The 27,906-nt window shown below is 51.1% G+C and overlaps 3 protein-coding genes and 1 non-coding gene across 6 annotated transcripts; 3 read left to right on the forward strand and 1 right to left on the reverse strand.

Moving 5' to 3' along the window:
- The first annotated feature begins 1,867 nt into the window (after window positions 1-1,867).
- On the forward strand, window positions 1,868-9,245 carry PSME3 (proteasome activator subunit 3). 3 transcript variants are annotated; one of them, XM_004012947.5, is made up of 11 exons: window positions 1,868-2,138; window positions 2,812-2,844; window positions 2,968-3,030; window positions 3,227-3,331; window positions 4,330-4,378; window positions 5,169-5,281; window positions 5,508-5,576; window positions 5,713-5,780; window positions 5,879-5,933; window positions 6,059-6,145; window positions 6,731-9,245. In XM_004012947.5, exons 1-11 carry the CDS (start codon window positions 2,097-2,099, stop codon window positions 6,809-6,811), a joined length of 765 nt encoding a protein of 254 aa, XP_004012996.1. In that variant the 5' UTR covers window positions 1,868-2,096; the 3' UTR covers window positions 6,812-9,245. The 3 variants fall into 3 exon arrangements, with proteins under 3 accessions (XP_004012996.1, XP_060251636.1, XP_060251637.1); XM_060395654.1 differs by lacking the exon at window positions 1,868-2,138 and adding an exon at window positions 2,620-2,709; XM_060395653.1 differs by lacking the exon at window positions 3,227-3,331.
- Window positions 4,026-4,098, reverse strand: TRNAE-UUC (transfer RNA glutamic acid (anticodon UUC)). The gene has a single exon. It is a non-coding gene; the product is annotated as a tRNA-Glu (tRNA).
- On the forward strand, window positions 7,235-15,218 carry AOC2 (amine oxidase copper containing 2). Its single transcript, XM_004012950.6, has 4 exons — window positions 7,235-11,716; window positions 13,626-13,911; window positions 14,148-14,277; window positions 14,560-15,218. Exons 1-4 carry the CDS (start codon window positions 10,129-10,131, stop codon window positions 14,824-14,826), a joined length of 2,271 nt encoding a protein of 756 aa, XP_004012999.2. The 5' UTR covers window positions 7,235-10,128; the 3' UTR covers window positions 14,827-15,218.
- Window positions 15,219-15,736: 518 nt separating this feature from the next.
- AOC3 (amine oxidase copper containing 3) lies at window positions 15,737-22,590 on the forward strand. Its single transcript, XM_015098797.4, has 4 exons — window positions 15,737-17,470; window positions 18,949-19,234; window positions 19,740-19,869; window positions 20,769-22,590. The coding sequence occupies exons 1-4, from the start codon at window positions 15,871-15,873 to the stop codon at window positions 21,042-21,044; spliced, it is 2,292 nt and encodes a 763-aa protein (XP_014954283.2). The 5' UTR covers window positions 15,737-15,870; the 3' UTR covers window positions 21,045-22,590.
- Window positions 22,591-27,906: the final 5,316 nt, after the last annotated feature.

Here is a 27,906-nt window from a genome sequence, read left to right on the forward strand (position 1 = left end):
GACCACAGTCAGTCACCTTTCATTCAACTGTGTATTCCCACCATCTCCCTTGCTCTTCCCCCCACCCCCCATCTCCCTTGCTCTTAACACAGAGGTGTGCTCCGGATAAAATGTAAATCAGATAATCTGCCTTTGCACTTAATCCAAATTGTTTCCTAACAACCCTCCCCACCCCAGTCCACCCCCAGGTTACTAACTAGTCTTTCAGTTTCTTCAACTGGGACATCTCTGATGGTCCAGTGGATAATACTCCATGCTTCCACTGCAGGGGACCCAGGTTTGATCTCTGATTACAGGAAAGATCCTGCATGCCACGAAGTGCAGCCAAAAAAAAAAAAAAAAGAATAAAATGAAAAATAAATTCAATTAATTTTTTTTTCAACTAGACCACCTCTTTCCTTCCCCAGAGGATTTGCCTGTGCTGCACCCATACCTTTGAAGCCTCTTCCTGTCACCCTTCTCAAGCTAATCCCTTTACATCCTTTAGATTTGAGCTTAATTGTCACTTCATCTGAGAGGCCTTTCTTGGCCATTTTATCCAAAATAGACCCCTGGTATTCTCAATGTCGGCCATATTTCCCCTAACATTTACCAGATTTTGCAATTATGTTGTCAGTTTATGTTCTGATCTCTTTCCCCAGTTCAGTTCAGTTCGGTTGCTCAGTCGCATCCAACTCTTTGCGACCCTATGAATTGCAGCACGCCAGGCCTCCCTGTCCATCACCAACTGCTGGAGTTCACCCAAATTCATGTCCATCGAGTCGGTGATGCCATCCAGCCATCTTCCCCAGTATTAAGTTCCATTAGACCAGTGAACTTGAGTTCTGTTTACCTCTGATTTCTCAGAACTGTGCTGTTTGGGAAGCCACTAAACACATAAGGTTACTGAGTACTGCAAACCTGGCTCCTCTGAATTGAGGTGTGCAAGTAAGCATAAAATTCATACTGAATTTCAAAGACTTGGTATGAGAAAAGAATGTACAAGATCACATTGATTTTTTTAAATATTGGTTACACGATGAAGTATTTGGATAAATGGTTAAATATATGATTAAAATGAACATCACTGGTTTTACTTTTTAAAGTGGCTACCAAAAGACGTTTAACTTCTATAAGTGACTCACATTATTTCTAGCCTCTATACTGCTGTTCCAGAGCCTAGTCCACTTTAGGGTGAAATAACCAACGTTAAGAGAGACACTATGAATGGGTGAGTTAAGAGTTACAGTCTCTGCCTTCTATGAGGAAAATGGATACAGCACTGTCCTAAAAGTTAGGAGATCTGAGTTCTGGTCTTGGATTTTCTGGAATCACCGTGTAGCCTCGACAAGCACTACCCGACTCTGGGCATCAATTTGCCCATCCATCAGGCAGTTGGTCTCTGAGATCTGGAAGTGTATGAGAATAAGTGGCTAAGTGGCAGAGAAAAGTGGGGAAGCCTGGTGCAATAGCATTTCTGTTAGGTTCCAGGCTAACGCTACAGCTTCGGCCAAGAGTAGGAGGCAGTGCGCATAACAGACTAGACACCCAGAACCCAGCACTGGGACAGCCAGCTTCCTCGGGCCGACGTCACTGGAGCGCGACGACATCGTCGGTCGGGTCCCCGCTCGAGACCGGGCAGCGGCTCAGAAGGTCCCTTCCGTGAAGGCGAGTGCCGGGCAAACAATCCCTGAGTCTCTTTGAGGCTCAGATCTCACTAAATCCTCTCCACCATCCTCCCTCTCATTTCACCCGTACCGGGTACAAGAACTGGAAGGTAAGAACCAAGCGCCGAGCTCCCTGAGCGGAACCTCAGCGCGACTGCGCAGAGCACGTGCGCATCCTCGCTGGACTCCCGGCGATTGGCTGTGACGTAACTTCCGGTGTGAGCGGCGAAAGCCGGGAGGGCGAGCGAGAGAGGGAGCAGGCAGCAGGGACAGGCAGCAGGCGGGCTGGCTGACCGACCGCACGAAGGGAGGGAGCAAGTGATCAGTGAGTGACCCAGCGAGGGAGGCCGCGTCCTGAAAGCAGCCGAGATTCTCCCTTCCTTCTGACACCCTCCCCGGAGCCCACAGCGCCTCCGGTCTCCAGCGGAGCGGACACGGCCCGGCCCGGCCATGGCCTCGTTGCTGAAGGTGGATCAGGAAGTGAAGCTCAAGGTAGCGGCACCGGCCCAGGCCTCCTTACCCCTCGCTTCGATCCCCGAGCTGTCTGACCGGTTTCCCATTCCCCGTGGCGTCTTTGTCTCCCTGGGGACACCAGCCCTGAGCTTCCGCTCGGCTCAGCCCAGCCCCCCACCCCTGGGGACGGCATCGGGGGAGAGGATAATATGGGGTGGCCTAATGTACCCTGTCTAATAGGGAAGACCTTCGCGGACACGTGGTGGACTTAGTGCTTTAGGCTAGTGACAGCCGAAAGCCCCCCAGCCCAGCAACGTCCCCGCTCCATACGCTGCTACTGCCCCTTCCCTTGGCGTCAGGGTTGCCTAGTATCCTAGACCAGGTTTGGACGGGGGTTGACACGTTTGTGAGCTCACACCTCCCCCATCTGCTTGTCTTTTGTCTGCTCTCAAAGTCAGACAGCTTCAGACTGGGAGGGAGGGAGGGAGGGAAGACAGGTGGGTGCTGCCCTCAAGCCCCGCTTCCCTCTCCTGAGATGGAGAAATGGATCCTCAAAAAAATAAAGTATTTGCAGTCTGGGGGCCTCTCAGCTTCTCATTACAATTATAAGGTGAGGGAAAGACATTTGGATTTGGGCTTACCCAGCCTGCCTATACTTATGTTGCCAGCTGCTGATTTGCTCTTACTGAATTGCTTTCCTTGTTAATTTTAGGTTGATTCTTTCAGGGAGCGGATCACAAGTGAGGTGAGTGAAATAAGTAGAAAAGTGAGTGTTGGTTAATAGTTGGGAGTTCCCCAGTGAAGAGATATCTATAGAGACAGGCCTTCCCACAGTTACTAATTCGGTTGTATTTTCCCTCATCTTCAGGCAGAAGACTTGGTGGCAAATTTTTTCCCAAAGAAGTTGTTAGAACTTGATAGTTTTTTGAAGGTGAGAGACGCTTTTCTTTTCCTCAGATTCCGCAACTTTCTTGGCCAAGGTCTTTCTGTCCAGTGGGACAGATGAGGTGTTGATTCTGTTTTGTTGTGTACACTAACGCACTCTCATTTCTTGCCTTTTGAATGAAATACTTCTTTGTTCATCTTGAAAAGACTAATGTTTTTGGGGGTGGGCGTCTCTCTTTCAGGAACCAATCCTAAACATCCATGACCTAACTCAGATCCACTCAGACATGAATCTCCCAGTCCCTGACCCCATTCTTCTCACCAACAGCCATGATGGACTGGATGGTGTAAGTGTCCTATATTTTTCTTTGTGTTCCGAAGCAATAGGGGTTCTCTGTTCTCTATGTCCTGGTCAGTTGAAACGTATGGAGAGGAGACAGTGGGATTTTTATCTGGAAATGAGGATTCTTAAGACATTACGACTCCAGAGCACCTCCTTTAGATCCTGATTTTCATTTGTAGCATGCGGTGAATGTGTTAATGCTACTCTGTTAGAATGAGTTTGAAATAGGACAGATAGCTATAGGTTCCCGCAAGTGATCTGGTCTGTCCCCACGACTCTAGGCAAGACTTTCCTTGTCCTGTAACTACAGTCCTAAGCCTTTGTGTGTCTTTGGCACCTAGTCGTTACCAGTTATACGTCCACATTCTGTTATAACACTGATGACACTGTCTTGTTCTTTGTCTGTATCACTGTCTCACTGATAGAACCTGCCGTTCTGGAAAGCAAAAACTATCTTAATTATCTTTGTATCCCCAGCATCTAGCATTGTTCCCAGCACATAACAGTTGCTAAATACATTTGTTGATTGAATATTGTGTGTTTTTATGGAATTGGCACATTTGCACATATTCCCTTAATTATCCTAACTCTGCATCCAGTGGTTCACTTTTCCTGTTGTTTGTAGTATTCTCCCTCCCCTAATTGCTTATTTATTTATTTATATTTGGCCACAGCATGCTCCTTTTGTGGGATCTTATTTCCCCAACCAGGGATCGAACCTGGGCCTCTGGCAGTGAAAGTGCCGAGTCCTAACCCCTAGACCACCAGGGAATTCCCCCTAATTGCTTCCTTTGTTTATACTTCTTGAAAGGTTGGTTTTCCCAGCAGAGTTTAAGTTGTGTTTTGCCAAGAATCTTATCTTAAAGGCTTGTATGTGCTTAATAAATTGTGCATAACTTAAGACAACCTGTCTTAAGGAAGGGATTAAACTTGCTTGAAGGGTAACTTATGATGGGGATGTGGATGTCCGACAGGCTAATTCCCATCTCTTTGTATCCTTAGCCCACTTACAAGAAGCGAAGATTGGATGAATGTGAAGAGGCCTTCCAGGGTAAGAGCTGACTTTACCATCTCCCACCCCAACCCTTCCTGGTAGATGCAGAATGTGTTCTCCTGGCCAGGAAGCAGGGTCTGATTTTATTTCCCAGAGTTCACATTCCCATGTCCTCTAAGCATTATTATTTAGCACTTCCAATTAACAGGGAGGGTTTGTCTTGGTGTGGACTGTCAAGGGAGACAGGTTGAAGAGAACTACACATCACAGATTTCTCACAGAAATGCCAGTTCCGTGTTATTTTTTCCTCTTCGATAATAGTTGATATGTTAAGTCTATAGAGCAGGGGTCCTCAATCATGGTACTGGTCTATGGCCACACAGCAGGGGGTGAGCAGTAGGCAAGCTAGCAAACCTTCCTCTGTATTTACAGCTGCTTTCCATTGCTCGCACTACCACCTGAGCTCTGCCCCCTGTCAGATCAGCAGAGGCACTAGAATCTCTTAAGAGTGCAAACCCTACTGTGAAAGAGAGATCTGGGTTGCGTACTCCTTATGAGAATCACTCAGAAACCATGCTTCCTGAGCTCTCACAAATCCATGGGAAAAATAGAGCATATTTAAATTTCCTTATTCAGACTTTTGGAATACTCTAGACTTGTTGTTTAGTCTGTTAATCCATGTGTTCTCTTTTTTATTCTGTTGGGGGCGTCAGGTTGTGGATGGGGTTATGCCAGATAAAAGGCCAAGGTCATAGCGTCTCATGGGGCTGGGAAAGAGAGAGAGACCTGGAATGCTATGTCCTGCCCTTCCACACCAATAATTTAATCTTCCTCACATCCCTGCCAGGAACCAAGGTGTTTGTGATGCCCAATGGGATGCTAAAAAGCAACCAGCAGCTGGTGGACATTATTGAGAAAGTGAAGCCTGAGATCCGGCTGCTGATTGAGAAATGCAACACGGTGAGGCAGGGGCTAGTGACCTGTGGGCTGACTCCAGATAACCCAGCTTAAACTGTGCTCGATGATGGGGCTGGGGGCGTGGAGGTGATGTGGCAGCTGGCAGACTAAGTATCTCGGCTCCTGTGCTCCTGGCCTGTGGCCCCAACAGCATAAATTGTGTACTTCATGGCTTTAGGAGAAAGGGCTAAGGTCCTCATACGTGTATTTTGATCCCCTCACCCTCCAGGTCAAAATGTGGGTACAACTCCTGATTCCTAGGATAGAAGATGGGAACAACTTTGGGGTGTCCATTCAGGTAAGGCACCTGCAATCGACACTGGAGAGGAAGGTGTGGGAGTATTCTCCCTTCCTCTGCATTTCTGTTTTCCTTTTCTTTTTGTTCTGCCTTGGGATGACATGGAAGTGACTTTTGACTCATTTGCTTTTTTCAGGAGGAGACAGTTGCAGAACTAAGAACTGTTGAGAGTGAAGCTGCATCTTATCTGGACCAGATTTCTAGGTAGGGCTGCTGGGGTATGGCCCAGGAATGGGGGCTGGTGAGGTGGTGAACACCGTCCGGGCTCTCCTGCAGCTTTCTCCTCTTCTCTCTCCTTTCAGATATTATATTACAAGAGCCAAATTGGTTTCTAAAATAGCTAAATATCCCCATGTGGTAAGTGAGGGTTTTTTGGGCTGAGGGTGGAAGTGGTAGGACAGGGAGGAGTGACTAGTCCTAGGAAGAGCTGTGTGGGTGACAGTCAGGCCTTGGGAACAAGACTTTTCTCTGCCCCCCATCAGGAAGACTATCGTCGCACCGTGACAGAGATTGACGAGAAAGAATATATCAGCCTTCGGCTCATCATATCAGAGCTAAGGAATCAATATGTAAGTTACCTTGGACCCTGCCCACAGTTGCTCTGGCTTCTCTTAGTTCTGGTGGCTATTTTCTTGCCACTCTCTGGGGGTTGAGTTGGGGGTTGGAGGTAAAATGAATGGATCAAATTCTGCCCATCAGCTGAGTATTGAAAGCCCCATGAGGTCATTGAAGGTGTCTAGGTGCTTCTCTCCCTTCTTTCTACCTGGATGGGAAAGGGCGCAGTGTAGTCTTGGGGTGAAGATGTGGGTGTTAGCGTCAGGCATAGATTTAGAACTAATTCTACCTGTAATATGGGGCCTTGGGCAAGTTTAACCTCAAACTGCAGTTCTTCATCTAACACGTTAAAGGACCTAGTATAATTCCTGGTATGTTAAGTGCCTCATAAATGTTATTTATTAGACTCTTGGACCCTGGGATATCCCCAGCTGTGTCCGGGGTATGAGAGAGGTAGAAGGGCAGCCACCCTGAACTCAGATTCTAGTGAGATTTGGATCATGTGAGTGATTGGGGGTGGGGGTTTGTGGGGGTGTCTCATTTCCCTAGTGAGGTAGAGGTTGGATAGACACATGATTCCCTGATCTCTCTCCTCCCAGGTCACTCTACATGACATGATCCTGAAAAATATTGAGAAGATCAAACGGCCCCGGAGCAGCAATGCAGAGACACTGTACTGAGGCCGGGGCCAGGGTCAGGGGACTCTGTGAGTCTGGCTCAAGACCGACATTGCCTTGGTTTGTTACATGACTATCGTGATGGGGAAACTGGCTGGAAATAGTAATCACACCTCTCTCTGTTTTTAGTTAGAGTCTAATGAAACTCTCATGTAGTTCTGTGACGTGTTTACCTCTTTTTTCAGGCCTCAGGAACTCTTCTATTTCCTTCTCTAATGCCCCCACGCCCCCCTGTCTTAATTTCTGGAGAACTCCAGGTTTGCGTGTGCAGGATCCTGGCACAAGAATACTTGTGTTTTCTCTCCCCGGCTCCCTCCTGTGTCTTGGGCTTTGTGTTTTCTTCCTTTTGATGATGAGTTGGTTAGAAGCTGAGGGAACTGGAAGGAACGTGCTTGGTGTTTTGTAGGAACTGGGGTGGGATGGAGGGGACCAACTCCTCTCTTCCGGAAGGAAGGTTAGTGTCCCTTGCCACTCTGGGACGTCGGATCCTCCCTGCCACAGTTGCCCTGGTGATGACTGAGGGTTTCCCATCTACATACATTGTACCTTGAACCTGATCATGACAAGAAACACCTTAGATCTTCTTCTGCCAAGCCCCTAGCTCCTTCAGATGTTTTTATAACTAGGATTTTCACATACACGTATGTGTGTGATAAATATACACGTATACGTGCAGCACACACGCCTTGCTGCTGTACTTGATGCCCTTCCCTCCCCTCTCCCCGCCCTGCCCACCTGTGAACCCCGTCTCTCTCGCCTTTTCTCTCTCACACACACACACACACACACACACACACACACACACTCTGTTTAGAAGGTGATGGGTGTCTTAGTCCTCTTCCACCAGGGCCCATTGTCTCCTGATAGTGTAGCCTTTTGGTGCCTGAGGCTGTGAGTTGGAGGTGAGCTGAGAGATGAGAAGCAGAGGGAGTGGGGAAGGCCCCTTCCTCCGTGACTCAGGTCCCTTTGGGCGTTTTTGCAAAGGCTTGTCCTCTGACCCCTGGTTGCCTCTTCCCAGCCCAGTTGTAAGTTGGGGTAAGGGTGTCTGCAGCTGTGAGGCCAGATGCTGCTGCTGCTACAAGGCTTTCCCTTTGGGGAAGATGTTTTCTTATTTGTAGTATTGTGCTCCCCGGGAAGGTGGTCACTGGTGTGTATATGTGCGTGCATGCGCATGCACGCATGCACACGGTGTGTGTATGTGGAAATCTGCTGAGCAAGTCACAACCATAGAAGAGTTGCCTCTTATCTCTCAAATCTTCCAGAGATACCACTTGTTACAACTTTCGTGTTAACCCTCATCAACCCCTACGTTTTTATTCTGCCACTCCAGGAGAGTCTGTTGGTGGCTCTCTTTCTTTCTCTCAGTGTCTGTTGCTGACTTTTATCCTTGCCCCTTCCCCGCCCCATCTCTGTCTTCCAACCTCCAATCATATTTCCATCTGAGCGCATCATTTTGGTCTCCCGTTACGCTATAGAGGAGGAGTTCGGATGCTGTCTTCCCATGAATAGTATTCAGTAACAAACCAATTGCATTTTAGTTGGGCAGTGCCCCTACCCACCCTCCAGACCCCTTCCAGCTAAAACCCTTCCCTCCTCCCATCCTGTGTTTCTCAGTTTCCCTTTTTGTTTGTTGGATTGTTCCAGTACGCCTCCTCCTCCCCCTACTGCCCTTGGATCGTAATGTAAAATTCTTTTACCATGTCAAGAAATTATTAAAAATACAGGTACTTTGACCTCTTTCTAAAGCTGCAGACGCTGATGCGATGCTCTGGTGGCCTGGGACGTACCCACACTTAGGTGTGTGCACATTGGGACACCCACCTCCATATATACCTCCAGTCACTCTATTGGGTGTCTTTACTCCAATGGAGCTGCCTCTTTTCTCTGAAATAATGAAAAGACTGAGGCTTCTGCCTACCAAGAGGCAAGAGTGTGTCCTTCATTTGTGTGCAGTCTGAATTAAATGCAAATTGAAAGAAAGTGAAAGTCAGTCATGTCCTGCGAGGCTCCTCTGTCCATGAAATTCTCCAGGCGAGAATACTGGCTGGGTAGCCATTCCCTTCTTCAGGGGATCTTCCTGACGCAGGGATTGGACCCCAGTCCCCGGCATTGTGGGCAGATTGTGTCCTGTCTGAGCCACCAGATAACTCTTCTCAAACCTAACTTGCCTTCTACACTGACAAGATCCCAGCTCCTTCCTTCCTTCTCCAGTAATACCCTGAACTGTCAGTAGAGGGTGCTGTAGTTCCATGTGTGGGGAATCACCTGGCTTGAGACATAACCCACCCCATCGTTTTCTTTATACAATACTTCTCTCTGAATAATGTCTTAAGTTTCTTGAGGATATGCCAGGGACTCCTGGTTTTGGCTTTCAAATGACTTGGAGGGCTGTCTGGGATCTTAGCTCCCTCTGAAATAAAAGTTTCCTTAACTTCCACCTTGCAGAGTAGTGTACTGATATCCAATGATCTGGGATCCATCGTCTTTACAAAAAAAAAGACTTAAGGTCTTGAATGGTGGAGGAACATCTCTTCTATTCTATTTCAGAGATCAGTACCTGTAGCTGACCTTTTTTGAATGCCTGCCCAGTGTCAGGCTCTGTGAAGCACTTTATCTGCATGATCACATTTATTCTCCATGAATCTCTAGGGTAGTTTTATCCCTTCTTTATAGATCAGGACACTGAGTCTCATGATAAGTAAGTCCCCTGAGGTCACGCCGCTTCTGGACCTGCGATTGATATACAATTGCTGTGGCCAGGTCTTCACCACTCATTTCTCAACCGACTAGATGGAAGAGGCCTGAGACTACAGATCAAGGGCTTGGCCTTAGGCATCTGGCAGAACACAGTGCTTACTGCTGAACTGGGCAGTGGATCCTGGAAATACTGGGGGTAGTGCCTGCCAGAAGGTAGGAAAGTGGCCAGAGTGGTTGCATGTAGCTCATAGGACTTGATCAGGCATCTAGGATTTGCATTCTTCCTCAGACCCATTCTGGGCAGTAGGTAGAGTTTAGCGTGTATACAAATGCCCTCTAATCTGCTCTAAATGATGGCGCTTGGGAGTGGGTACTGACCGTGCTGTTGGGAGGAGTTCAGAGATGGGCCAGGGCGATGCACGTGGAAGTCGTACCTTGAGCCAAACCACAGAGCAGAAAATTGGAGCAGAATTATATAAATCAAGGTCAGAAATTTCCCGTCCAACCCACAGGGTGGAGTTTTCGCTATTCCTATCCATCCTCCTGAATATAAACCCTGATTTGATGTCAGTAACTGGAAGGAGCAGCTGGTGGGACTCTCCTTTCAGCTCTCAGCATTCACCATGAATCCCAAGGTAGTCCTCGTGTTCCTGGCACTGTCTCTCATCACCATCTGTGCCCTGACCTATGTCTTGCTGACCAGCCGTGGTGGCTCCAGCCTGCCTCCCCGCTGCCCCTCTGTATCCCCCCGTGCCCAGCCCTGGACACACCCTGACCACAGCCAGCTGTTTGCAGACCTGAGCCGAGAAGAGCTGATGGCTGTGATGAGCTTCCTGACCCAGCAGCTGGGGCCAGACCTGGTGGATGCAGCCCAGGCCCGACCCTCAGACAACTGCGTCTTCTCAGTAGAGCTGCAGCTGCCCCCCAAGGCTGCAGCCCTGGCCCACCTGGACAGGGGGAGCCCCCCACCTGCCCGGGAGGCACTGGCCATCGTCTTCTTTGGCAAACAACCCCAGCCCAATGTGACTGAGCTGTTGGTGGGGCCGCTGCCCCAGCCCTCCTACATGCGGGATGTGACCGTGGAGCGTCATGGGGGCCCCCTGCCGTATCACCGACGCCCCGTGCTGGCAACTGAATCTGCCCAGATGTGGATGCATCTGAAAGAGGTGGAGTTCCCCAAGGCGCCAGTCTTCTTGGCTTCTGTCTTCAACTATAATGGCTCCACTTTGGCGGCTCTGCATGCCACCCCTCGTGGCTTGCGCTCAGGGGACCGTGCTACCTGGATAGCCCTCTACCATAACGTCTCAGGTGTCGGGATTTTTCTTCACCCCGTGGGGCTCGAGCTACTGCTGGACCATAGGGCTCTGGACCCTGGCTACTGGGCTGTCCAGCAGGTTTTCTACCTCGGCCACTACTATGCAGACTTGGGTCAGTTGGAATGGGAATTTAAGGCTGGCCGGCTGGACGTGGTTAGAGTTCCTCTACCCCTGCCAGATGGGGCCTCATCCCTCCGCTCCCGGGTCTCCCCAGGTCCTCTCCCACCTCTCGAGTTCTCACCTCAGGGCTCCCGGTACAGCGTCCAAGGGCACCTGGTGGAGTCTTTCCTCTGGACATTTACCTTTGGCCATGGGGCATTCAGTGGCATGAGAATTTTTGATGTTCGGTTCAAGGGTGAGCGAGTGGCCTATGAAGTCAGTGTCCAGGAGTGTGTGTCTATCTATGGTGCCGATTCGCCCAAGACCATGATGACCAGATACCTTGATAGCAGCTATGGACTTGGCCGTCACAGCCGGGGCTTGGTGCGGGGAGTAGACTGCCCCTATCAGTCTACCATGGTGGACACCCACGTATTGGTGGGTCAAGGGGCAGTCCAGCTGCTCCCAGGGGCTGTGTGTGTATTTGAGGAGGCCCAGGGACTCCCCCTCCGAAGGCACCACAATCAGCTTCAGAGTCATTTCTATGGTGGTTTGGCTGGCTCGGCCCTCGTAGTCAGGTCTGTGTCCTCTGTAGGCAACTATGACTACATTTGGGACTTTGTATTGCACCCAAATGGGGCACTCGAAGGGCGGGTCCATGCCACGGGCTACATCAACACAGCTTTCCTGAGCGGGGGAGAGGAGAGCCTCCTCTTTGGGAACCGCGTTGGGGAGCGAGTGCTGGGGGCGGTGCACACACATGCCTTCCACTTCAAGCTGGACCTGGATGTGGCAGGTGAGTGCCCCGGGGGATGAGGACGGAGAGTTGGGGTGGGCCAGAGGGAAGGGAGACCCCCCACATCAAGCCCAAAGAGGTAACAGGGTGGCATTCCAGTACCACAGTTTCTTGTGGCAACAGCAGGGACTGATGTGAGTGTTTTGACTGCAGTCAGCCTAGATGCTGGGTCTACTGGGGGTTTAGCAGAAGATAGGATTCCATTGCCTGGCCCCTCTGACCTGCAATTTTAAAATGAAACAGTGGCTGTGCTGGGCTAGCTGGCTGCCTTAGCCTGTCTGTGGGTAGGGAACTGGCCTTGTCAGGCTGGATGCAGCTGGAGTTGGGGCTCTGAGTTCTTCATTATTCTGAGAGTGGAGGTGGGGAAAGCAAGGGGATGAGCAGAGGTAGGAAGCAGCGTCTAAAGACGTTTATAGAGTGGAGGTAGTGCTGGGGCCTGAGAGAGGGAGGCGCTGGCTGGGGGCTGCTCCCACAGGATTTCAGACGACTGGGGAGACAGCATAGGGGCCCAGGCGCCTTCTGGGGAGGCCCAGCCCATTCCTGCCAGCACGCGTCATCACAATAGGCTCTCCAGTGACATGGCAGGCCTGCAACAGGCTTGACGCAAATGTAGAGGGATTTCTCAAGTAGGGCTCTAAACACCAAGGAGACTTTCTCCTCTTGACAGTTTTTGGTCCAGTTCAGAAAATAATTAACCAAATCAGACTGTTTGCCCAGAGAGAAAATTTGGAATCCTCCAGACCCTGTCTATTTTACAGTTACGGAGATCGAGGAGGGTGGGGGGAGATGGGTCAGAAAGTGGCTGCCCCCGTATAATGCACTGTAACTCGGCATGTTTCCTGTGAAACATTTTCATATCCTCTTGAGTATAAAGACGGCACATGTGCCTCTGTGTGTGTGTGTGGTGTGGAGGTGGAGGGGAGGAGAGCTAAGAAAAGAGCACGATGGAAACGCTAGTATTAACTAGATTATTCTTTGACAAATTCGGTATATGACTATTTTCTGATCTGAAGTTTTCTCTCCAGCACTTTGATGTTAAAGACCCTTGTCTTAGGACGTAAAATCAAGTAACACTTACTGGATCCTTAGAGCATGCAGCGCAGGCTCGTGCTGTGGGCCAGAGGCTGTGTCAGGCGCCTGCACACAGCTCCCTTGTGCCAGCACCTTCATGGAAGTCAGACTGGAAGGAACTGACAGTCTGAACCTGCAGAAAGAGTATACCCTTTCAGGGCTCACCCCAGACAATTTAAAGATACAAATGTATTTATTTGTGAAAAAGACAAAGTGGTCCCTGCCAAATTGAGAAGAGAAGAAAAACAAAGTTTCAGAGTCAGGAGGAGTATGCAGGGCGCCAGAAGAGGGGATCAGGTTTTTCCAGCCAGCTTCTCCAAGACAAAAATCCCTTTCATAGTTAGAAGAATGTTGTTAGCCACCTGTGTGTGCTTTTCCATTTATGGAGCTCAGCCATAGAGCAACTTTTTTTATGCCTAGTGTAGAGATTCACAAGGTGAACCATATTTGCTTCACTACAGAGAAGCAAATATTTGGTCCAAGGTCTATTGGATAGACCAGGGCCCAGAACTTTCTGCAGTGATAGAAATACATGCCTGCCTTGTCCAGTCTGTTAGCCACCAACCATAGGTAGCTGTTGAGCACTTGGAAGGTAGCTAGTGTGACTGAGGAACGGAGGTTTTAAATTGAAAGCTGCTTGTAACCGGTGGTAGCTATTGGACAGGGCAGGTTCAAGGAAGATCAGCTAGCCCTCAAGTCCAGATCTGGCTCCCAGCGCAGAGTGCTGTCTGCTGGGCTCTGCAGCCCTTTTTCAGGCCAGTGCAGTGGGCATCACAGAGATGACAAGGGACCTGTCTCACCTGGTGTGGAACTCCTCTCCCTCCCCTCACCCTGGCAGGGCTGAAAAACTGGGTGGTAGCTGAAGACGTGGTGTTTAAACCTGTGGCAGCCCCTTGGAGTCCGGAGCACCAACTGCAGCGCCCACAGCTGACTCGGCAGGTCCTGGGAAGGGAGGACCTGACGGCTTTTTTCTTGGGAAGCCCCCTTCCCCGCTACCTTTACTTGGCTAGCAACCAGACTAATGCCTGGGGTCATCAGCGCGGGTACCGAATCCAGATCCACAGCCCTCTTGGCATACACATGCCGCTGGACAGCACCATGGAGAGGGCCCTCAGCTGGGGGAGGTGAGGAGGGCCCCGGGGAACTGGGTGGTAGGGAAGGGCTGGTCCCCTTCCCATCCCAGGTCTTAAGGGACCCCAGCTCACTAACCTCAGTGGAGCCTTCACCCCCGGATCTCTCAGATCCAAGCAGATAATGGGACGGGAATCAGTCTCACACAGAACCTGATCCAAAGGCTATCTGGGCTGTCCAGGCCCTTGATGTTTCCTGACACTGCCCTTCCTACAACATTCCTGGTCAGATACCAGCTTGTGGTGACCCGGAGGAAGGAGGAGGAGTCCCAGAGCAGCAGCATCTATTACCAGAATGACATCTGGACAGCCACTGCGGCCTTTGCTGACTTCATCAACAATGAGACCCTCTTAGGAGAGGTTGGTAGCCCTAGGGGCAGAGGACCAGGGCTCCCCTGAGCCTAGTGTCACGGCTGTAGGATGGAGGGAATGGTAGCTGTTAGATTAGGGGCCAGCGAGTCCCCTGATGACCAACATGGCTCTTCCCTCCGAGGGCGAGGTTAGCTCTGGGACCAAACTACAGCTGCTAACATGGATGAGAAGCCTGTTATTTGGGCCTGGGGCCAGAGACTGGGGATTGCGGCTGAGGGGAGGTTCTCTGGGTCTTGCCTCCAAAATCTCCAGCTCCTCCTCTTCCTGCAGGACCTGGTGGCTTGGGTTACAGCCAGCTTCCTGCACATCCCCCACGCTGAGGATGTCCCCAACACAGTGACTCTGGGGAACAGAGTTGGCTTCTTACTCCGACCCTATAACTTCTTTGATGAGGACCCCTCCATCTTCTCCCCTGGCAGTGTCTACTTTGAGAAAGGCCAGGATGCTGGGCTCTGTAGTGTGAATCACGTGGCCTGCATTCCCCGCCTGGCAGCCTGTGTCCCGGACCTGCCGCCTTTCTCTTACCAAGACTTGTAGCCCTGAGTGTATAGAGGAACATGGGCAGGGCAGGGTGGTGGTGGTGCTAAGACCTGTACCTTCCTTCCTATTTCCACTTCCTGCTCTCCTGACACTCGACCCTTGGGAAATAGCCTCCTACCACATAAACCCCCATATACCCTGTTGGTAAACTCCTGTTTCTAGTTCATTGTCTTAAAAATGATGGATTTATACAAATGATGCCGTTATTAAAATATTCAGGCAAAAAAAACCCCACAAATCCTACCACTCAGAAATAGCTGGTATTCACATTTGGTGAACGTTATACCAGACATTTCTTTATGTATGTGCATTGAAATGGAAAAATAGAATTTTTTTTTAAAACCTCATGGTGTGTGTAATTTATAATAAAGAGTATTATGAAATTTTTACTTGAATTTCTTCTGTTTGACTCTTGAAGTATCTAGAATCCCCCAGAGAATATTAGGGATTCTGGCCAGGGAAATTAGCCAGGGAGGAGAGGGGGCAAGGGGGACAGACCTGGCCAAGAAATGCTGCTTGGGAAACTGAAGGGGGGGTGGGGGTGGGGGTTCTTGGAAGGAGGACAATAGTTCCAGTCGTAGGAAAGGAAACATCTGGCCCTGGGAAAGTGGGGGCTGGGGAAAGAAGAGGGGTTGAGGGGGCCAAGGGGCTGCCCCCCTCTGGCATTTCTATGCATTTCTATGCTCATTCTGGTTAGCAGCATTATTTTGAAATCTCTACCACCCCTTCCCCATACACCAGATCTCCCTTGACCCAGAGAGCAGAATCTGAATTGGGAGTCTGGAAGACAAAGCCATGTAAGGTCTGTGGAAATCGCTGCTGCCCTGCCTTAGTCCCGCCCCCGCTGCCCCAGCCGCCCCACCCCGCCCCCAGCCTTCCCATGCTCTTCCCACCTTCTGTTTCCTTTGCATTGGAATACTGAAAACCTCAGCCAGAGTCCAGGAACCCTCAATACAGGGGCCAGAAGAGACCCTCTTCTGCTGGCCTGAGAACGCAAGTTTCCAGTTTGCTTCAATCCTCTGTCTCTGTAATCACGGGACCATGAACCAGAAGACCACCCTGGTGCTCCTCGCTCTGGCTGTCATCACCATCTTTGCCTTGGTGTGTGTCTTACTAGCTGGCAGGGGAGGAGATGGGGGTGAAGCCAGCCAACCTCACTACTGCCCCTCCGGAACCCCCAGTGTCCAGCCCTGGACACACCCTGACCAGAGCCAGCTGTTTGCAGACCTGAGCCGAGAAGAGCTGAGGGCTGTGATGAGCTTCCTGACCCAGAAGCTGGGGCGAGACCTGGTGGATGCAGCCCAGGCCCGACCCTCAGACAACTGCATCTTCTCAGTAGAGCTGCAGCTGCCCCCCAAGGCGGCAGCCCTGGCCCACCTGGACAGGGGGAGCCCCCCACCTGCCCGGGAGGCACTGGCCATCGTCTTCTTTGGCAAACAACTGCAGCCCAATGTGACTGAGCTGTTGGTGGGGCCACTGCCCCAGCCCTCCTACATGCGGGATGTGACCGTGGAGCGTCATGGGGGCCCCCTGCCCTACTACCGACGCCCCGTGCTTCTCCGAGAGTACCTGGACATAGACCAGATGATCTTCGACAGAGAGCTGCCCAAGGCTGCTGGTGTCCTCCACCACTGCTGCTCCTACAGACAAGGAGGAGGGAACCTGGTGACCATGACCACAGCCCCCCGCGGTTTGCAATCAGGGGACAGGGCCACCTGGTTTGGCCTCTACTACAACATCTCAGGGGCTGGGTACTATCCGCACCCTGTGGGGTTGGAGCTGCTGGTAGACCACAAGGCTCTGGACCCTGCCCAGTGGACCATCCAGAAGGTGTTCTTTCAGGGCCGCTACTATGAGAGTCTGGCCCAGCTGGAGGAGCAGTTTGAGGCTGGCCAGGTGAATGTGGTGGTGATCCCAAACAACGGCACAGGTGGGTCCTGGTCCCTGAAGTCCCAGGTGCCCCCGGGTCCAGCTCCCCCTCTGCAGTTCCATCCTCAGGGCGCCCGCTTCAGTGTCCAGGGCAGTCAAGTGACCTCCTCATTGTGGACTTTCTCCTTTGGCCTTGGAGCTTTCAGTGGTCCTAGGATCTTTGACATTCGATTCCAAGGAGAACGACTGGCTTATGAGATCAGCCTGCAAGAGGCCGTGGCTATTTATGGTGGGAATACCCCAGCAGCAATGCTCACTCGCTATATGGATGGCTGCTTTGGCATGGGCAAGTTCGCCACGCCCCTGACCCGAGGGGTGGACTGTCCCTATCTGGCCACCTATGTGGACTGGCACTTCCTTCTGGAGTCCCAAGCCCCCAGGACACTACACGATGCCTTTTGTGTGTTTGAGCAGAACCAGGGCCTGCCCCTGAGGCGACACCATTCAGATTTTGTTTCCCACTATTTTGGGGGCGTTGTGGAGACAGTGCTGGTCTTCAGATCTGTGTCGACCTTGCTCAACTATGACTATGTGTGGGATTTGGTCTTCCACCCCAACGGGGCCATAGAAGTCAAATTCCATGCCACGGGCTACATCAGCTCAGCGTTCCTCTTTGGTGCTGCCCGAAAATACGGAAACCAGGTTCGGGAGAACACACTGGGCACCGTCCATACCCACAGTGCCCACTACAAAGTGGATCTGGATGTGGGAGGTAAGACGTGCTGGCAGAGGCATTGATTCTGGACAGGGGGTTGAGGAGTTGTCACTATTTGCTTTGGGTTTGATGGAGGTTTTCCAGGAAAGGAAGATGTGGGTATGCAGTTTTGGAGTTTCGTGCTTTCTCTTAGCTGGATGGGAGAGAATTGACTGTTGAATTTCCCTGTGATCTTAGCTCACTGGCTGGGTGCAGAGATGCCAGACTCCATCCACATGACCTCATCAGAAAATCTTGGGAAACAGCTAAGCTTAGAGAAGAGACAGTATCCAGGCTAAGGGTCCTCTTTGCCCTCTTCCCTCCCTGGCACCTATACGGGTCCCACTTGAGTGAGGCAGACATTTGTTTTTTTAGCTTATCTGTGTCTGCCTGCAGCGCTGGTGTTGGGGAAGATCTGGGTGCATTCTGCTGAGTCCCTGGCACATGTAGGCCAGCTCTGGATAGCCCCAGGAGCACATTTCCTTGGCAAGTGGGCCCTCTTTCTCCTTGAGTTTTCATCTCTGGGCATAATACATTTAAATGTGAAGGATAGAGAGGATACTGTGGAATATTCCAAAAAGTTTCTGGAGTTGGTGGTCACAGAGAGCCAAGGTAATGGGATATTTAGGAGTCCATGGCATTTCACTGTTGTTCCCCACATTGACTTCATCACCAGATTTTTCTTTCTGTTCTGCTGCTGGATATCTCCAACCCATCTCCTGGCCTTACTGTCAGTCCCCTCTGGTGCTAGGCCTCTCTCTTTGCTACTTCGACTCCAGGGTTCACCCTGTGCTCAGAGGGACCTACCAGCCCAGGACAGCCTGCTCCCTCACACATTTCCCAGTTTCCCCATCACTAATGGATTCCCAACTGCAAAAGGACCACCAAGGCCTGTCCTTTCAGAGGGCAGCTGCCACCTGCCTTCCGGATTCTTCCCTATGCTGTTTTAGCCACACTCTCACCCTCTGTGTCCCTGGAAACACACACAATAGGTGAGAATTGGGCTTCTTTGCTTTTGCTCCTCTTTTGCTCCAGCCTTGAATACCTTGCCATGCCATCTCGGATGGTGACATCCTTAAGGCCAGGCTGCAACGTGGACCAGAACTGCCTCTCTTCCTGCCTATACCTGGGTTCCTCTAACTGTGAATATTGAATGTGCTCCTCTCACACTGTAGGCTCATTAGGGCTTGGCTTTCCTTCGACTTCTGTGAGAGCAGAAGGATAAGGTTACATTCATCAGAGTGTCCCCAGCCCTGAGCACAGGTGTCTTCACTAATAAGTGTGAAACAAGGAAGGAGGGAAATTCTCGAAGAAATATTTCAGAGGTTACCAGCTTTGGCTGAAAGATGTAGAGATCCTGGGATGAGGGGAGGGAAGCAGGGGACACACTCAGTCTGGTCTTCTCTTTGGCCCCGACTCTGAAGCCAGGTGCAGGCAGAGTCCGTGGGGTGGGGCAGCTGCCTGACCAGCCCTTCCTCATCCTCTCACCCCTCCAGGACTGGAGAACTGGGTCTGGGCTGAGGACATGGCTTTTGTCCCTGCGACGGTACCCTGGAGACCTGAGCACCAGACACAGAGGCTGCAGGTGACCCGGAAGCAGCTGGAGACCGAGGATCAGGCTGCCTTCCCTCTGGGAGGGGCCTCCCCTCGCTACCTGTACCTGGCCAGCAAGCAAAACAACAAGTGGGGGCACCCTCGCGGCTATCGCATCCAGACGGTCAGCTTTGCTGGGGGGCCGCTGCCCCAGAACAGCTCCATGGAGAGAGCGGTCAGCTGGGGGAGGTGGGTGATGCGTACTGTTGGAGGTGGGTGGATGAGATCAGAGGCGCATGTTGGGAGGGGCAGTTGGGAACCCAGCTCCCATTCTACACAAGGTGAGGTAAGAGCACAGAACATTTCCTGGTTATCAAACGGCCTACAGTAGACACATGGTCCCCCTGGAAGGCTAGGGCCCAGGCAGATAAGTCTTTCCTGTTTTCCTGATGCTGTGAAATCCAAAGTGATCAACAGGAAAAGGACATGAAAAGATGTTGGGCTCAGGTCAAAAAGAAAAGAAAGACAAAGAAAAAGATCAGCCAAGTACTGTATCTTAAAAAAAAAAAATGTTGGCCACCCACTAGGTGGGATGTGGGATGTGCAGGAAAACGGCTGCACACACTAGGGTGACATCACGATGAGGGTGTGGATGAGCTGGGAAGCTGAGGTCCATGGGCTTGGCTCCCTTCCATGATGATCAGGCAGCAGGACAGGGACAGTGACCATGGACCCCTGACCAGAACATCTCTAGGTACCAGCTGGCCGTGACCCAGAGGAAGGAGACAGAGCCCAGCAGCTCTAGCGTCTTCAACCAGAATGACCCCTGGACTCCCACCGTGGACTTTGCTGACTTCATCAACAACGAGACAATTGCTGGAAAGGTCAGCTGACTGTGGGACGGAGATCCACCCCACCTTCCCTTGGTGGGGGGGCCTGAAAACCCGTGATCACCTGGGGGGCTGAGCTGACTCCTGCTTCTGTGCTTTTGTGGATCTGCTCACTACTTGTGGGGGGAACTTCCTAAGCTGGGGTTCATCTGCAGACCCTGGCTCGAGAGGCAGCAACTCTCTCAGTCTCTGCTTGTGGACTGAGTCCTTTAAGGGCCCCAGGATTCAGAAGGGCTGGAATGACCACCTCTCTTACACCTAAAACTTCTCTGCTTCTGTCTTCACCACTAAAGGATTAATTTCCAAATGCTGAACTTTTCTGTCACCCAAACCTGATCTGCTCTCCTCCATTCTCCTTCCTTCGGTTACAGTTTGGGAACTCTCCCAGAGTCAGGGGAGGTGCTGAAGTAGCCTGTGGTTGTCACCATTTCTCTTGGGATGGGTCGGCTGATGGCAATGTGATGGGAAATGTCAGAAATGGCACCTGCAGGCTGGGACATTGGAGGCTGGTGTTGCTCCTAATATGAACTTGATTATTTATGCTTTGACTTCTAGGCTACTATGAAAAAAACATTTAAAGATTTAAAGCCCTCTAGAGTGATGGTGATGCTGGGAGGGACTGGGGGCAAAAGGAAAAGGGGACGACAGAGAATGAGATGGCTGGATGGCATCACTGACTTGATGGACATGAGTTTGGGTAAACTTCAGAAGTTGGTGATGGACAGGGAGGCCTGGTGTGCTGCGACTAATGGGGACACAAAGAGTCGGACACAACTGAATGACTGGACTGAACTGAACTGAGAGTGATGGTGGACTCCCAAAGTGAATCCTGTGGGAGGCAGAGGTGTCCTTAGCAGCACCAGGCCTCATGACCCTCTTTCTTCCCCCACTAGGACTTGGTGGCCTGGGTGACAGCTGGTTTCCTGCACATCCCACATGCAGAGGACATTCCAAACACGGTGACAGTGGGGAATGGTGTGGGCTTCTTCCTGCGACCTTACAACTTCTTTGACGAGGACCCCTCCATCAATTCTGCTGACTCCATCTACTTCCGGGAGGACCAGGATGCTGGGTCCTGTGAGGTGAACTCCCTGGCTTGCCTGCCCAAGGCTCCTGCCTGTGCCCCTGATCTCCCTGACTTCTCCCACGCGGGCTTCTTCCAGAACTAGGTGTTCCCTGGGATGGGGAATGAGAATGGAGCTCCAGGGTCTGGGAGTGTGGGGAGAAGGGCCAAGAACTGGGGAGCCTGTGCCCTCTTCTCCCTCCCCATCGCCCAGGGTCCTCTCTCTCCTCCATCGTCCTCCCTTGCTTACCGCCTCGCTGGGATCATCCTGAAGCTATGCTGCCTGAATCAGGGGCTTCTCAGCTCTGTGCACCCCAACAAGCTGGGTTCCTGTCACAGAGGAGAGGAATGGTCAGATGAGAGTCTGGAGTCATGGTTACACCTTTCTAGGAGACTCCTCGGTTTGGTGGTTTTCATTTTCTTTTCTTTGGTCTTTGCTTTCTGCTTTCTCCAGATCGTTTTAGGCCATGCCAGGTCTCTCTTGGAACTCCCCAGTCCTCACCTGGGAGGAGAGGATGCGGGGTCTCTCTGGGGCTGGTTGCCTAGAGGCCCTGGGCAGGGTTCCTGGCAGGCTTGTGAATCCAGGAGTCCAGCTGGAAGGGGCTCTTTGGCACATGTTCCCTCTCATCCTGGTCCTCCTTCTCCCTCTTCCTTCTTGCCTCACCTCCTCCCGTTCTTACCTATTCTTATAACCTGGGATTTACCTCCCAGCCCTGAGGAGATGTTCCTCAGCTCTCACTTTTCAACTCTGGTCTCCTCCTCTGACTCTAGGCCCGTGGAAGTCTGAAAATGCAAGGGCCATCTAGCTTGAGAGGACAGTCCCCGTCTGTCTCCCTGTGTCTGGGAGCTGCCCCTTCCCCCAGTCCTGGGGCAGGGTGTTTCCCCACAGTTCTTCCTGCCCATGTGTATAGGCCTGTCTTGCGTCCTCTTGCAGAGGATGCTCGTGGAGACAGCAGCAGCTCTAGTTAGCACTGGAGGTGGTTTGTGGGTGCAGTGGTAATGAGGAGTGGTCATTTTGTGCCAGGTGTGTGGTGTGACTAGTGTCCTCTGAACTTGGCAATAGTCAACATGGGAGACTGGGTGAGAGCCAAGGGTGAGAAGCAGAAAGACCAGTCACACCATGCCATGGGCGGGGGGGGGGGGGGGGTGCGAGGGGCTGACCCATCACGTGTGAGCATGCAAATGAGCCAGGGCCTCTGGGGGTGGAGTCTCCCCCACAGGCTGTCCCTTCAGGATCCGGGGTCTCTCCACTAATGTCCAGAGATCGGACATAATAGAATTCTGCTTCCCTAGAAGATTTGTTAAGTAAGTTCTAATATGGCTTGACAAAGCAATACTCTGCAGCTATAAAACTATATCTTTTTACACAAATTACTCTTCTAAAGAGCAAGGCAATGCACAGAATTGTGGACCGGGCACCTCCATTTGTGTTTTATGGGGGAGGATCATATAAATCCATATTTTCATATCTTATAGATGCATATTCAGAAGACACGGGTAACCCTGGTTGCCTCTGTGAAGAGGAACCAGGAGGTAGGGACTTGGGAGGGAGACTTGATACTACATATCTTTTGTACATTTTGAATTTTGAACCATGTGACTGTATTACCTATTCATTTATTATTATTCAAATAATAAATGGGGCTAAATAAGTTCTGACTTCATTCTTTAAAGTAACTTGTCTTTTGGGAAGGGGTAGGGTGGGGGGCGCATATTGTGCCCAGGGACTCAATTTTTCAAGTGTTTGAGACCCAGAGAAATGGGTATGGCCTCTGTTCTTAGTCACTCAAGCATAGCTAATTCTTTATGACTGCATGGCCTGTAGCCTACCAGGCTCCTCCATGGATGGACTTTTCCAGGTAAGAATACTGGAGCGTGTTTCCTTTTTTTTTCTCCAGGGAATCTTCCTGACCTAGGGATAGAACCTGGATCTCCTGCATGGCACAGAGGTGTGGCCTCTGGTGACCGCTTTGCCTCTTCTTGCCTGTATATCTCCAGGAAAAAATGTTAAATGTCAAGAAATCTCTTTTGCTGTCTCTTGCTCATTTTCCTTGTCTGCCTCACTTCAAAGAGGGGGAATGAGAGGCAATGGGGAGGGGTGCCTTCCACCTGCTGGAAGCCCAGGCAGGGCTGGGCAGTGAGGGACAGGAAACAGATTTCACATGCTGTTCAGCTTCTGACCTGAGGGAGTCACATCCAGGGGGCACACACAGCACAGAAGCTTCTGCTCCCTTCTGTCCTGCTCCAGGCCCAGGTTCACTTCTGGGACAAAGGTGGATGAAGGTGAGCTGGACAGAAGCTAGGTTCCAAAGAACAGGGAGAAAGCCCTCAGTCAGGAGAGAGGGCCAGTGCTGGGTGGGTGAATTTATAACATGACCTGAAATGAAAGTCAGAGTGACAGAGGACAGGGCTGGAGGGAAAGAGAGGCTAAGGACTGAGACGGAGGAGAAAAATGGGTGCTGTGGCCTCTGTGGCTCAGATACTGACTTGATGCCTCTTCTTTCTCTGATCTGAGTCATTGAACTTCTCCACGACGGGCTTTTGCTGTTGTCTCCACCTCCTCTTGGCTCCTGTTTCTGATCCCTTGCACAATAGTCAGTGCTGGAGGCAAGAGGAAGAAAGAAATGCGGTGTCCACTGCTCCCCCACCCTGGGTGAATATGTTGCAAGTCATTGCCTTGAGTCCCATGTCTAGACCTAGGCTGTGAGTGTTTGCAAGTGGTGAGTGTGCCTGTGAGTGTGTGTGGGTGCTCGCTTACAGCTTTTTTTAAAGTGTTGTTGTTGTTATTGTTGTTTTCTAATATTTTTCTTTCTTTCTTTCTTTGGCTGTGGCATGAAGGATCTTCAGTCTTAGTTGTAGCATGTGGGATCTAGTTCCCCAACCAGGGATTCAACCAAGGGTCCCTGCACTGGGAGCAGGGGAATGTTACCCACTGGACCATCTGAGAAGTCCCAGGCATTGCTATATTTAGGAGCACTTACCACCTAGCAGGTTCAGTTACTGATTAAGGTAAAATCCCAGCCAAAAATCAGTAGTAGTTTGTGTGGTGATGAGATATTAATAATTGTGTAGAAGATCCTTGTATACCTTAAACAACGCTTGGTGGGTTTGGAAAAAGGGGATACCCTTAACCAAATAAAAAACATGTATGAGGTCCTGCTGACAACTTCTCTGATGAGACTTACCAGTGAGAATCAGCTACCCTTTCCAGTATTCTTGCCTGAAGAATCCCAAAGACACAGGAGCTTGGCGAACTACAGTCCATAGGGTCATGAAGAGTTGGACTCGAATCGACTTAGCACAGCACCTATCAGTGAGAATGGGCTCGTTAATTCTACAGCCTGTTTACTTGTTTTAAGGGGAAACCCACCCCTCCAGCTGCTCCCAAAAGGTTCTCTCTCATTTATCCAACCCTCTCCCTTCCCTTTAAATCTCTCCCTCTTGACTGGCTCTTGACTCACCTCTCGTTAAGTCTCTGCCAGGACCCTGACTCTCCAGGACAGGGTCTTCCCTCAGCTTGTGCTTCTCAGATGCCTTCCTCCAAGGAGAGCTCTACTTTTCCCGCCTCCAGCTTCCCTTCTCCACCCAGTCCCTCCTTATCCTGCTCTTCCAAATGCTGATGCAGAATCACAGTCCCTTCCAGCTGCCACTTTCTGGACTTCTGGGTGGCATTGGTCCTCTGATTAGTCCCCACTGAAAACTTTTCCTGTCGTGACCTCCTCCCAATCTGACCCCTCCGAGGGCATGCTGGCTGCTTCTTAGGCTCCTATGCAAGCCCCTTTGCCTCTGCTGTGCCCACAACCTGCTCAGCCCCACACATGGACATCTTCTGGACTGTGGCCCTGCTCCTCTCTCCCCTCTGCAGAGTCCTCTCTGGGTGATCTCAGGCTTCCTATCTTCGTGCGTTAGTGGCTCAGTCATGTCAATTCTTTGCCACCCCATAGACTATAGCCTGCCAGGCTCCTCTGTCCATGGAATTCTCCAGGCAAGAATACTGGAGTGGGTGGTCATTTCTTTCTCTGGGGAATCTTCCCAACCCAGGGATCAAACCTAGGTCTCCCATATTGCAGGCAGGTTCGTTATCATCTGAGCCAGTGACTACCTTTTGTGCTGGTACTGCTGTTGCTGATGCTAAGTCGCTTCAGTCGTGTCCGATTCTGTGTGACCCCATAGACGGCAGCCCACCAGGCTCCCCCGTCCCTGGGATTCTCCAGGCAAGAACACTGGAGTGGGTTGCCATTTCCTTCTCCAATGCATGAAAGTGAAAAGTGAAAGTGAAGTCGCTCAGTCGTGTCCGACTCTTAGCAACCCCATGGACTGACGCAAATCTCTGTTTCTAGCCTAGAGGCTGTTCTCTGGCCTTTGAAACCTTTAGACCCAATGCCCCTTTTTCTGGGCATGTATGCTGGGGCTCCCACAGGAACCTCACCTCAAACTTGTTGGAATCCTCCTTCAACTTGCGGCTCTTCTTGTAGGTCCTTCTTCCGGATTAAGCCCCTCACCCTCCCAAGTCACCCAATGGAAACCTGGTGTCCTTGTGCCACCAAAGAGTCTGGATCCTTTCTCACGCACCCACCCAGTCAGACACCACGTCCTGTCGACACCCCCGGCCACATTGCTCAGATTCCTCACTTCTCTGTCCTGGAGGTCACTGGCCTCATCTGACCCTTTGCATCCTGTCGCTGTCCTCGCTTCTGTCTTTCACACACTTGGTGCTCTCTCAGCACTGAAGCCAGAGCTGTACCCCTGGGGTGCAGATCAGAGTACAGTGACCTGGGCATCCGGGGCGGATCCACGGGCCTCCTGGGGACTCCGGGACAGCAGGCAGGCTCAGGCAGCACGTTCTGGGGCCCAGCCTGGGGACTGGGGATGGCACCTGGCTCCCTGGAATCCAGTCACCTTCAGCACATTTACACAGGCTGCGGGCAAGTTTGTCCAAAGGGCAATAAGACTTGCTGGAGGAAGCAGGATGTGTAGCTGCTTTCCCCTGAGTAACTGTCCAACAGGAGCGCCTTTCAACAGTTGTTTACGGTGTGTGATATGGTGGTGGTGAGCCTAGGACGACACGAGTTCAGAGGGAGCCATGTGACAGCAAGACGCTTCTAGAGAAGGTGGGCAGAGGGGCACCTTCTGCTACATCAGCTCCTCCTCAAGGTCCGGCCAAAGCTCTCCCTCCCTCTCCCTGATCATTACTCCCTCTCCTCTTGGAAAGAAAGTCATGACCAACCAAGATAGCATATTCAAAAGCAGAGACATTACTTTGCCAACAAATGTCCGTCTAGTCAAGGCTATGGTTTTTCCTGTGGTCATGTATGGATGTGAGAGTTGGACTCTGAAGAAAGCTGAACCTCAACGAATTGATGCTTTTGAACTGTGGTGTTAGAGAAGACTCTTGCGAGTCCCTTAGACTGCAAGGAGATCCAACCACTCCATCCTAAAGGAGATCAGTCCTGGGTGTTCATTGGAAGGACTGATGCTAAAGCTGAAACTCCAATACTTTGGCCACCTCATGCAAAGAGTTAATTCATTGGAAAAGACTCTGATGCTGGGCGGGTTTTGGGGCAGGAGGAGAAGGGGATGACAGCAGATGAGATGGCTGGATGGCATCACCGACTCGATGGACCTGAGTTTGAGTGAACTCCAGGAGCTGGTGATGGACAGGGAGGCCTGGTGTGCTGCAATTCATGGGGTTGCAAAGAGTTGGACATGACTGAGTAACTGAACTGAACTGAACTGAGGAGACCTGGGGATTCCCCACCAGAGTGGACATTCTTGATCTGTGATTGGTAACACTGGTCGGGACAAAAAGTGTTCCTCTTGACAATGTGTTCTAAGCTGGGAGGAAACACCACCACTTATCAAAGGATCCAGAATGAAGTTCCTGGGCTGGAAAGGCTTGCGGTGGGGCCAGGGCTGGGTTTGACCTTAGATTCTGTCCCCTCTTTATTACGAAGTCCACATGAACCATTTCAAACTGAGACAGGCTAGGGCCTGAGTTCCTATACTGGAGTGCTTGCACTTGGCACCTGGACAAATATCTCCTTGAGCAACAGAGTACAAACAACCTGTAACAAACTGAAAATATCTGCAAGCACTGGGCAGTCCCCGCAGTTACAAAAAACACAGAAACGTATTGCTGCTTCTGAGGTGAAAAGAGAAGAGCAGGTGTTGGGCATGACCCCTGCACACAGCACCACCAAAGGGGTGGGCAGACCACCTAAGCCAGCCCTCAGTCCGCTCCACGGATCTGCCCCAACTCTTACTCCACTGAAGGAACCAGGCCACAGAGGGAAAGCAAGGGAAACTATTTTGTTCTTGCTCCTTCCTGCTGCAGCTTGAGTACCACTTAACTCATTTGATTTACTTCACCGGCCTCTTATTAATACAATTGATGTAAGAGTCCGAGGATCCAGGTTGGTCACAAAATGAACAGCATGTGGAATTTGCATATCAAAATAGAGCTGGTTGCAGAAGCAGCTGGTATCTGGAGATGACCTTTCTGAGGTTGATTTCCCTGATTTCACAGTGCCCAGATTCCTGTCTTTCTGCAAGGCCTACTTTGCTTAAGACCCACACACTGCACAAGCCTTCCTGACCTGATCTCTTCTGCTGTCCCACCGACTCCTGTCTCCACCTCACACCCAATGCGCTGACCTCGGCCATTTCCTGCCCATGCCAGGTGCTTCAAGGTACCTTTGCACCTTCTGATCCTTTTGGCTGGGATGTACTGTCCATTCTCCTCCAGCAAACATACTCTGTCTGCAAGGTCATCTAAGGTGCCTTCTGGGAAAGTGGTCTTGGATAAGTCCAGGCTGGAAAGGACTATCCCCCAGTTCACCAGGGAAGCATGTCCCATCTCTGGATCCTCAGTCTCTCCTGGTTCCCTCAGGACCTGGCTGAACAGAAGATGGTGTCTATGTCACATCACCTGCCTGACAATGGAGATGGCTTTGCTCTCTGCTTCTGCA

The sequence above is a fragment of the Ovis aries genome, chromosome 11 (genome assembly GCF_016772045.2).
Source record: "Ovis aries strain OAR_USU_Benz2616 breed Rambouillet chromosome 11, ARS-UI_Ramb_v3.0, whole genome shotgun sequence".
NCBI classification, from domain to species: Eukaryota; Metazoa; Chordata; class Mammalia; order Artiodactyla; family Bovidae; genus Ovis; species Ovis aries.